The sequence below is a fragment of the Euphorbia lathyris genome, chromosome 2 (assembly GCF_963576675.1).
Source record: "Euphorbia lathyris chromosome 2, ddEupLath1.1, whole genome shotgun sequence".
Taxonomy (NCBI): domain Eukaryota; kingdom Viridiplantae; phylum Streptophyta; class Magnoliopsida; order Malpighiales; family Euphorbiaceae; genus Euphorbia; species Euphorbia lathyris.
Window position 1 is genome coordinate 75,646,406 of NC_088911.1, and position 12,036 is coordinate 75,658,441.

Genomic DNA, 12,036 nt, shown 5'->3' on the forward strand with positions numbered 1-12,036 from the left:
ACAATCGATATGTTCACAAGCTTGGAGCTTCTCCTTTCTCTCCATCTCCAGCTTGAGGGGGAGTATTGAGGGCTCTCTGCTATATTTATGATAATTTTCAGTACCTTTATGTTATTTTTCCTTTTTTGTACCGTTATATTAGATGCTTTTCTTTCTGTGCTTGACACCTGGTTGTAAAGGTTGTTATTTCCTTTTGTCCTGTTTTGCTTTTGAGCTTTATAACCTGTAATAGCAGCTTTGTGCAACCATGAGAGAATAAAAACAATCATTTTGGGTGATATCTTTTAATTCCTCTGATATTTCTCAATATTAAAATTATTTGTTGCTCTTTCAGTCATTAACCTGAAATCGTTGGAAATAAAAAGAAAAAGTTTTAGTGTTAGTAACAGAAAATGGAATAGGAAGAAATGAGAAGGTTTAAAATTTTTAAACCTTGCAATTTTGAGAAGAATATGAATGGGTAAAAGAGAAAAGGAACTGAAAAGGAAAATAAAAAGAAAAAGAAAATGGGAGATGAGAAGTCTTCTTTGTTCGGCCAAATCATGAAAATTGGGACTGTTAGGAATAGTTATGGTTATATAGTGGTAGATTGCAAATCAACCTCTATTTTACTTTATAAGACCTTTTAGTATAATACTTTGATTTTTTTATATTTTGCCCTCAAATCAATAGGATTAGTTAAATATGATGTTAAATTAAAATTGTCCCTAACATGTTAGTGTATATATATGTATATTATTGCAAATCTATATAATGGCAAATTATGCTTTTATTAATTAAACGTATCTATAAATGGATTTGATTGTTATTGTAAATTTTTTAATTAAATAACAATGGTTTGTGAAAATTTCAGTACTTTGAAAATGAATTGAGAATATTATGTCATTTATTTGAGAAAACGATCGCGGTTGTTGTTATTAATTATTTGATTTGGATTGAAGTCCAAATATGATTTTAATGAGTTGTGCTATTTTAAAAAATAGATAAATTAAAATGGTCTTGTCTATTTAGGATTGTCCGGGGTAGTAGTTGTAAGACCATATCTAAGGGTGGTATGACCAAAGTGCACGACTGGTAGTCCTAACATTAGGCAAGGAACGAGATATCTCGATTGTTGATATGTACCTGTTATGATAACCTATACGGGTAGAATTCGAGGATGCACACACACACGAGTTTGGTACTACGTTTTTGGTAATATGTGATGATTTGAAATATATATTTAATAGCAAGCTTATTTTGTTACAGATTTAGATAAAAAAAGTTTATTTGATTATAATTTGGTCTGATAAAACGTTTATTTGGTTACGAATTAGTTTGATAAAAATTTATTTGTTCATGAGCTAGTTAACGTTTATTTGATTTGATTCATTTTGATAAAATGATATATATATATATAAAGTTATATAGTAATAAAGTGAAATATGCAATTAAATCATTAGTGTGCAATCAACGTGTCGAAAAGTTAAGAGAACTATATATAATAGGTAGAACTACTTGGCTTTGATTCCCGATTTAAATATTAAAAGATTATTCGGGATACGTATGAAGCTTGATAGAATTGTCGAATCCAAACCAAATAATAAATAAAATTTTAGATAGTCTGAATAAACGTTTTTCCTAATTGAGGAATATAATAATTAAAAGATACAGCAAGAAAGAGAGATAAAGAAAGAAAGGGATTAAGAATAAAATGAGTATAAAATTTTAGAAAGAAAGGAGGGGAGAGAGAACCAGTTAAAAAGAAGAGTTAAAAGTAAAAAGTGCTGGTCAACAGTCAAGTGCGTTTTCTATACGGGTCAATATTTTGACCGAACATAGGGATGTAAGGGGTTGTATGTGATGTTTTTGGAGAGTTGAGGGGGTTGAGAGGTTGTCTCTTAAGTTGAGGGGTCAGGTGAAAAAAAGTTACAAGTTCAGAGGGTTGGGTGCCCAAAACATTAACAAGGCTTGGGAGGTAAGATGGTTGAGTATTGACCCCATTTTCAAGTATTGACTTGACTATCACCTGGTCTGGTCCTCCAGCATATTCCCGCTTCTCCAGCGCTTTATGCCCAACCCTTAAAAACCCTTCCTTTCTTCTTCTTCTTCTTACTCCTTTGTTTTTTTTTTTTTTTAAGGGATCCTCCTCCTTCTACCTCCAAAAGCAAAACGTGCATTCATCATCACTGCTTAAGGAAAATGTCTTCATTGCCACATCCAGAAGTGGTGGTCAAAAACCGATTTCTAGGGTTTTTAATATGGCAGTCTATTACCTCTACTTTCATCTTCATCTTCTTCAGAATCTCAGTTTTCATTATCCCTCGCCTACCTTCTTCATTTCTTCTTTCCCTTTTTTCTTTTCTAATTTTTCACCTCTCACAGTTATTCTTCTCTGCTTCACTCTATCTACTTTCCTCTCCTCAACCCTTTTCCCCTGCTTCCCCTTTGCAGCTCGCCTTCGCTTTTGTCCGTTTTATTTTTGTCTCCGGCGATTCCTTCTCTTCCCTTGACTTCCGCCGTCGTGCTTTTCTTTCTTTCAAGTTTCTTTTCTTTGGGTTGGCGACCGCCATTTCGGGGTTCCTCTCTCTAATATGTGTCTGTGGCATCGGTAGTGGCACCTGTGATGGATTTAGGGGTTTTATTTTTGGACTTCTTTATGCTTCGTTCTATATTTATAAGCAGCGGTGGATTTTGGAGTTTCCCATAATTCAGGTAAAGCTTTGGTATTCTTATTCTTTTGTTCTTTATAGGTCTGCATCTGGTTTGGTGGCGTATTATGTTATATTCTTCTGGCGTAATACCATTATTGCTTACTTTATACTAATGCCTCTTAACCTAAATTTTGTGCTTTTCCATGACATGTTACCTTGTGGGTAGTTGAGCAAACATTGTTCTTATAAGCATAGTCTAAGAATCCAGAGTTAAACAAAATTTGATTTAAATCGTGATTGGATAGTCTGTATACCAGATTGGATACGAAAGAAGGGGAAAGAGACATATATAGAATTGCTCGGATGAGAGATAGGAAGACGCGAGATCTTGGAAAAGTATGTGGACCATCAAGTCCTAGTTGGAGATAGAACGATGGAGGTCTTATTTTGATGACTTATTTAATGGAGATCGCAGACAAGATGTGGGAGATATAAGTATCCATCACGATATGATAAATCATGAATGAAGTCAAAATGTCATTAAGTAAGATGAAGTTGAAGAAAGCAGTAGGACCTGATGGCATTCCTAATGAGATTTGGAGATGTTTGGGAGAAAGAGGAATCGAATGGTTGACGACGTTCTTCAACAAAATTTGGAGAAACAATAAGATGCCATCAGAATGGAGCAAAAGTATCTTAATCCCTTTGTATAAGAACAAAGGTGATGTCCAAGATTGTGCCAACTATCGGGGAATCAAATTAATGAGTCACACTATGAAACTTTGGGAGCGAGTGATCAAACAAAGACTAAGGAGGACGGTGAAGATCTCGGAAAACCAGTTTGGCTTTATGCCGGGAAGATCAACTATGGAAGCCATCCATCTAATGAGACAATTAATGGAGCACCATCGAAATAAGAAGAAAGACTTGCATATGGTTTTCATTGACTTGGAGAAAACATATGATAAGGTACCAAGGGAAGTACTTTGGTGGGCCTTGATAAGGAAAGGCATTTCGCGGAAATATATTGACATCATAAAGGACATGTATGGGGGAGCATGCACAAGTGTACGTACTAGTGTTGGGAAGACTGAAGAGTTTCCTATTACGATTGGAGTGCATCAAGGTTCCGCACTAAGCTCATTTCTTTTTGCCATCGTTATGGATGAACTAACAAGTTCACTTCAAGATGGTATACAATGGTGCATGCTGTTTGCAGATGATATTGTGTTGGTTGATGAGACGAAAGAAGTAGTGGAGAGGAAGTTGGAACTATGGAGACAAACTCTAGAATCTAGAGGCTTTAAGTTGAGCCGAAGTAAGACGGAATATTTGAAGTGTAAGTTTAGCGGCCATAGGAGTAGGGAGGCAGGGACAATCACCCTAGATGGGAGAGTTGTTCAGGCCTCGGATTGCTTCCGGTATTTAGGATCTATTATCCAAACGGATGGAGAAGTAGATGGAGATGTTGCTCATAGGATTAAAGCTGGTTGGTCGAAGTGGAAGAGTGCTACGGGTTTCCTTTGTGATCCCGGCATGCCTAATAGATTGAAGGGGAAATTCTACCGGACGGCAATTAGACCAGCATTGTTATATGGTACGGAGTGTTGGGCAGTGAAACACTGCCACATCCATAAGATGTCGGTGGCGGAGATGCGTATGTTGAGATGGATGTGTGGTCATACGAGAAAGGATCGGGTGAGTAATAAAATAATTAGGACAAAAGTAGGGGTCACATCTATTGAGAATAAAATGAGAGAAAACCGACTAAGGTGGTTTGGCCATGTGAGACGTAGAGCGCTTGATGCGCCGGTTAGGAGAACCGAAGAGTGGCAAAGGGATGTAGTGGTGAGGGGTAGGGGAAGACCTAAGCAAACTTGGAGGAGGGTGATCGAGAGTGATATGAGTTTACTGGGAATTGAGGAAAATATGGTAGTGGATAGGACGGAGTGGAGGGAGCGAATTTGTGTTGCTGACACGACTTGATTTCACGGTTTTATATGATGGTTCATGTTAGCCGACCCCGAATCATTTCGGGACTAAGGCGTTGTTGTTGTTTACTTAGTAAAGAGTTGGGAATTGTGGCCTCGGTTGGTGAGGCTGTTAATGCCATTTATTTTTTCCGTCTTGTTTCGTGCTTGTAATAATGTGAAAAAAGAAGCCATTTTAGCACATTAACCTTGTGAGCCTTAATTAACAAATTCTGAAGATTGTTGCATTGACCTCCCCAAAGTGAATGTTTGTCTTGGCTCTCAGAATCATAGTTCTTACTACCCACTTTAAACTTTGTTTAATACAATGTCATTTCCTTCTCCATTCAGTGTTAGCTCGGCTACCAAGTACCAACCCTGTTAGGCCTTCCTGCCAGTATTGTCTCTGCTTTTTTCTTGAGTTTGGCCTTGGAAATTAGATGCATACTTCTCACTCTTAAGTTGCAATCATAAGAAGTCAATGCAGAATAATATACAGGAATCTTACTCAAATATGCCTCAAGCTCATACTTGTCATTTTTATGTTCTTGTCCATGTTAACCAATTTGTTTATTATTTATCCTTCGCCTCTGAGTTAAAGGAGCCATACAGTTTAACTATTTCGGCCTCTTCTGTTAATCTCTACTGAAGTGTTGTGAAATGGGAAATCAAACCTTCAATAACCTCTCTCACTCCCTTATTTCTTCCTTTCATTATCATTGAGTTTTGGATTGCGCTCCAATTAGAAAGGGAAACTTTAAGGAGTGGTTAATCTCGAATTTTATTAATACCTTCTTTTAGTGCAAGGTCCAGCCTTATGTTTGTGCAAGCTTTGGCTTAAGATTCTTTCGTTAGTGCTCAGTGCTTGATTTGCAATTCACTAGTTCTAGGGCCAATGGTCTTCTTAATTAGATGATCTTTTCAAGTTTGTGCAACATGAGAAGTTAGCATCATATTGTACCATAGAGATAGGTGGGTGTTTGACTTGTAGTTCCATTTGTATGATACTCTTGTAATGTCTCTGCCTTCATCCATGGGATGCATATCAGCACCTACAATCTGCTTTCACTAATCACTGTGGTGTTTATTGGGTTGTTTAAAACATCTCAAAGATAAATAGAATGCAGACTAGCAGCTGCAAGCTTCTTTTACTATTTCACTGTGGTGTTTATCGGCTTCTCAAAACTCATCAATCATTAATGACTCAATACTTATGTTTCTGGGATTGTAATTGACAATGGCCAAGCATATGATTTTTTAATTCTTATGTATCTTCTAACTTGATCATTCTAAAACATGGTTTGTTATCAAATTAAAATCTTCCTTTTCTTTTCTTTCTGTTTTTTGTGTGTGTAATTTTGTCATATTAATCTATCAATGTTGTCAGCATTGAATTCTGAAACTCATGATTACTGATTTTTTGTGGCCAACAGCGTCCCCCTTTCTTCAGCTTCAAAATGAGGCTACCTTTGGCCATTAAACAAGCTTTCAAGCTTTCAACCATAGCTCACCTGATTTCAACAGTGCTCATAATGTTTTTGCCTAGAAACTTTAAGAGTTCTGCAACAGTAAGGATGTTTATCACTGAGCAGATCCTCCTATGGTGTGGGAGCTTTTCTGTTTTTCTCTGTTGGGAATTAAGCCACCATTTACATCAGGTTGGTATTTTGACATTTCCAGTGATGTAGTTTTTCCTTATGAAAGCTTTTCATTTTAGAAACTTAAATTGTTTGTTTTGTTTTACATATGGTCTAGTTTGCAAGTGTGTGCTATTTAACATTATCATCTTGTCCTGCATTTTTGGCAAGTTTGTCAATTCAGAACTCATTGAGTAAAATATTGATAGCCAATGCTTTCCATGAAAATAATATGATGCACCTTCTCTTTTATCATCTTCTGCCTTCTCTTAATATTGGAGGGCCATATCGAGAAAGCAAGTGCAGAATAAACTTGTTTCATTGATAAGGTCTCTGTTGCAGCAGTACTGTTACCAGAGAGAACAACCCCAAAGCTTTCCTCCGTGTGTCAACATGCTGTTAAGAAGGCAATTATCCTCCCACACCATTCTCAATTGCTCATAGCTAGATAAAATGGAAAATTACAACTTTATAGAACTTTGAAGTGTAAATTATGTTTGTTGCTTAGGTTAAAAGACATGTTTTCTGTGTGTCAGTGTAACAAATATGGGGGTTTGCAACATTGATTTGCCTATGTTACCTTCTATGTCCTAGTTTGATAAGTTTTAACATTATCATTCACATTATGTTAATCTATATAAGTCACATCTGTAGTATTTTAATGTTCTGCTTTGAAGTTACCTGCTCCACCAAAGTATTTATTGCACTTTTTGATGAGTTCAGTATTTCACCGCAGATAATATCTGTTTGTTGTACATGTCACTTATCTTGCATAGTATGCATCTCTGCTGAAACTCTACTTTTGGCTTTTGATTTTGAAATGCAGGTGTTACATACAAAAAGGTTTGTATTTGCACCACCAAAAGGATCAGCAGCAGCAGAAGCAAACCCCAGTAAGCCTCTGCTTGCGGCTTTCGAGGAGAGCAGCCCAGGTTCGCTTGCGCAGCATCTTGCGTATCTTGATCTTTGCATGGCTTGTGAAAATAATGTTGATACCTGGCGACGCGCTGCGATTTTTGAAGAAACTGGTGAGACTTACAAGAGAGTTATAGCTGTATGCTTAAGGCCTCTGGAGCATCTAGCATCCGCCTTGGCTGAGGGCTTTGAATCTCATATGGTTGACAAGGCTTACCAACCATCCATTCAGTCACAAACTGAATTGCCATCGGATTCAAATTATTATGAAGCCCTGAACAAGTTCCAGGTATTAAAATGATTAATGATTCTAGCAGTGGCTTCATTAATAATTGGATTTTGGAATGTTAAAGTACATTTTACATCATGTTCCGTGCATGAATCATTTTGATAATGTTGTCGATATCTTAGGTAAACGGTTTTTTGTTTCATTATCTTTTGTAATTTGCTTTAACTCCAATTGAGGTTAGGCAACTTATTACATAGTGCTGATATGTTCTCCCCATGTGTAGCTACAGAGACAGATACAAAAGTTTTACTAATCTTCGTATGCAGATCTTAAGACCTAGATACCTGTTCTGTGTCTATGGTAGTGTTTTTTTTAAGTTAGGAAAGTTCAATAAAGGTGAAAAAGCTGTAAGTATTGTGAAACTTAGAACAAAAGTTAAGATGACAAACAATAGAAGATAATTAACTAAAATAAAAGGGCTAACTTCATAAAATTTCAAAGTTATAATTTGGGCTGACTGTACTTCTCACATCCAAGAATACACATCTTATGCAACATAGATGGTATTACAAATTACAAAAATATTTGTCATATTGCCACCCATTTGAATAAAAATCATAATACCTGGATATACAACATATGGAGGCAGGTCTGATTTTCTTGGTGGCGAGTAATGTGATGTACTTGTGAGAACTTTGATGTCGAAAGAAGGGTTCATGGAATTTAAATGATAATGCTAGAGACTCTTGATAATTTAAAGAATTAGGGTCATTGCATAATGATTTGAATGGGCAAAGGCTCGATAACAACTAGGATTTGATTTTAGCTTGTCATTATTCATTCGTGGTTGGATTCAGTTGGCACAACTATGGAAATAATGGCAGGCAATTCTACATTTTATAACTAGGATTAAAGTTTTCAGTTAAATTAATCTGTTAGTAAATAATATCCTAAGTAGCTTTTAAAACTCCAAAAGAAGAAGTTGCAAGAAAATCTTAGGCATATAATGCTGTTATTCTACTCTAGTTAGGATTAACACATTATTATCTTGGATGTCGTTCATCTTAGACAATTGATCCCCTCTAAGAAGAACTTAGCATTCTAGGTAATTGGTTTTTTCATGAATTTTAAAGGGACGTGCATGTCTGAGCATTTTACTTATTTAAAGAAGTCAAATGATGTAACGACTTCAAACATGTGAAAGTTGATAATGTGTCCAAGCTGTATGCGACTTGAAAACCCACTGTGTACTGTTGCTATTTTCTTGATTTGCTATGTTTTTTAATTATATTATATTTGTTCAGATGCAGGGTCCAGTTTCTCCTATCGTTTCTTTGCATCACTGTCATGCTTCCTGCCATATGCCTTGGAAAACATTTACCATACACAGTAGCTCGTAAATGAGCATTTGTTGATCTATTATTCAGTCATGTAGACTGTTTATCAATGGCTTCAGAGGCTGTGGCATTATTTCAGTTTTCTATTTAAGCTAGTAGTAGATTCTAACTACTAGACCAAAGACTTTCTGGTTCCTCTGCTCTGTATTTGTTCAGATGGATTTTTGAAATCATACTGTCCTTGCTCTTTTCACCTTGTTGCAAGTTACTTGATTTGGTCGATTATAATGCCTTAATCAAGATATTTGGTTGTAGTGGTTCAACTTGATCCTTTCTGGTTTTTCTCTTTTATGTTGATTTTTGCTAACAAATTCTAGTCATATGACGCATAAAAAGGGTACTTCTGAACAGCTTGAATTGAAGTGGCATATAGATGAAAGGGGTCTTCTATTGCACTTGTTTTTTTTAATACTAAAACTGCAATCAATATATATGTAAAATCCTTGCTAACTAATTTACATTGTAATTGAAGAAAATTGAAATCATCTGCCCATTTGTGCAGCAATGCGCATGGTGTGCAAGGACAGTTGCCTTGTTAACTGCACGTTCACATGTGGAGGACAGATTTGGGATTGCTCAACTCTCTGGCAGCAATGCTGCTGTTGTCTCAACACTTATATCTTGCCTGCTTTCTGTTGAAGCCTTCATGGGGAAGAAAACGAACTTGCAGTCTCCTCATCAGTTGATGGGGGCAGAAGGTATTAAATGGGCTACACCGAACACAGGAAGACGTGATATTGTGGTGGCTAAAAAGAGAAGTGGGCCACTGTATTCTAAGGCATTTGCAATGGCCGATGTGCTGAGGACCTCAATTTACTGCATTATAGCGGCTTTCCATGAGGAAATGGTAACTGGTGACAAAGCAGGCCTTATTGAGAAGGATTGGCTTATTGGTAGCAAGCCACTTTTCGGGACACGTGATATGCTTCTGCAGAAATTGCGTCATTTCTTGGATTTTCGAGCTAGCTAGCTTGGCACATGATACTTTTTGGTACAGTGTCAATGTTGTCTTTCTATATGCTGTTGGTTCAGTAGAGTTGAAGAAAACTGCAGATCCAAAAGCAGGTTTGAGGAGGTATTTTGATTTTTTGAGTTGGAGGTTAAACGAGAATGTTATAGTAAAGTTTGTTTAATTTGTGGATCCTGAGGTAAGAAATGGAACGTGACGAAGTTGGTCTACAAAATGAATGATGAATGCACCAATTCATAAGTTTCTATAAGACCAACTCTTTGTATACGGGATATTACTAATTTCCCTTAAAATTAGGAGAATTTATCTTTTTTTTTTAAGTTTCTTTCCATATCATATCAATGTCTCTTTGTTTTTATTAAATAATACGCATTATTTCTTAAATGGCTTAAAACACTATTTACCCATTGGTCTATTCAAAATGTTAACTTTTGCTCTCTGGTCTTTTATTTGGTAATATTTGTGTTTTTGCTTTTTGATTTATTATTTGGTAACATTTGTTCTATCAATCTATTAAAATTAGTGAAATTTCAACTAGTGGTAAATTGAAAATTAGTGAAATTTCAACTAGTGGTAAATTATAGATTGAAATTTTACCAATTTTAATGTCTTAGTCAATGGGCATAGATCTAATATTTTGAATTGGGTAAATGTTATGAAATAATAACTTAGGGAGTAAATATAAACATTTCGGATAGGGAGGGGCAAAATATTGCTTTATTTATGTCAAACTCATATATATTTTTTTGGGTAATTAATTTATTAGTCCCCATATTTTGACAAAACACACTGTTTAGTCCCTGTATTTTAAAAAACACATGATAAAGTCCCTAACCTTTTTCTTGATGAACTGTTTAGTCCCTAACTTTTTTATCAGTGAACTGTTTAGTCCCTGCCATTAGACTCTCATGAAGATTTTGTTAGTCAATTTGGATTTGCGTTCTTCTTTTCATTTGCTTTAAACTTTAATGCATCTGAAATCAACTTTGAGTGTTCTTCTTCTTGATTTTCTTCTTAATCGTTCAAATTCGTAAGCATTGTGTATTTTCTTTTTCTTGTTCTCCATACAAATAGCTTCTTCTTTTAAATTGAATTTCCCCTTCTAAAGTTTGAAGGTAAATAGTAAAGGGTAATTTAGTCATTTATGAAGTCATAAACGGTAAAAAATCTAACAAATAGACGGAAGGACTAAACAGTTCATTGAGAAAAAAGTTAGGGACCTTACCATGTGTTTTTGAAAATACAGGGACTAAACAGTGTGTTTTGTCAAAATATAGAGACTAATAAATTAATTACCCTATTTTTTTTAATCAAAGAACTAATGAATTAATGAGCTATAATTTGGCAAGAGCATAACAATAAATCAAATCAAGAATAAAACAATAGTTTCAAACACTTTTATAAGTTTCAAACACTTTTATAAGGCTTTCAGTGACTATTTCAACAAGTTTTAGTCACTTTGATGATGTGAAAGTCATGTAAACCTGCTTAAACTCAATTGTTATTTTTAAGAAACTTTTCATTTAATTTTGTAGAACAAGTTCAATCATTTTTACAAGTACTTGTTCATTCTCAACACAACGAGTACCTATGGTGGATCAATAATTTTAATATAGAAAATGCGAGAGAAAATATTGCAATATTGGATCAATATTTTTTTTTGGGTTAATTTTATCGTGAAAAAACTATAAATATCTATGCTTATTTTGTTTTTGATAAAGTAAGCATTACTTTGTTTTTTCCACCATTGGATGGTGATGAACTTTGACAAAGTAAGTTCATCCAATGGTAGAAAAAACAAAGTGAAGCCTGCTTTGTAAAAAAACAAAGTAAGCATAAATGGAGATGTGATATTAGAATAAAAAAATGGATAGTTTTCGATATTGGAATATGATGATATTCAACCAATAGGGGATATGTGTTGCAATTGGAAAATTACAAAACTAGGTCAAATGAGAGGTCCATTTACATATTTAACTCATTTACTCAACCTACTACATATTTAGACTGATTTTGTGTGACTTTCCCATAATACCCATAACTTTCCCATTTCCCCCATCGCAAACGGCCGCTCCTCCCCTTCTCTTTGGTTACGCAAAAAGTTGGCTCCTCCATTAATGATTCCAAGACTTTTGATCTTCCTATCTTCCTTTAAATTGCACGAAATATGCACCATTTTGCCAAATCATAATGAATTTCTCTTTTTCCTCTCTTCATCTCTTGATTCTGCAACTTCCTAATCCTAGAAACGAAGCCATGGTTCTTCATCTTCATGTTCCTGCTTG

General features: G+C 35.3%; 1 protein-coding gene across 2 annotated transcripts; it reads left to right on the forward strand.

Moving 5' to 3' along the window:
- The first annotated feature begins 2,013 nt into the window (after positions 1-2,013).
- LOC136218632 (uncharacterized) lies at positions 2,014-10,183 on the forward strand. 2 transcript variants are annotated; one of them, XM_066005643.1, is made up of 4 exons: positions 2,018-2,694; positions 6,037-6,261; positions 7,067-7,444; positions 9,284-10,183. In XM_066005643.1, the coding sequence occupies exons 1-4, from the start codon at positions 2,182-2,184 to the stop codon at positions 9,749-9,751; spliced, it is 1,584 nt and encodes a 527-aa protein (XP_065861715.1). In that variant the 5' UTR covers positions 2,018-2,181; the 3' UTR covers positions 9,752-10,183. The 2 variants fall into 2 exon arrangements, with proteins under 2 accessions (XP_065861716.1, XP_065861715.1); XM_066005644.1 differs by lacking the exon at positions 6,037-6,261 and having other exon boundaries at positions 2,014-2,694.
- Positions 10,184-12,036: the final 1,853 nt, after the last annotated feature.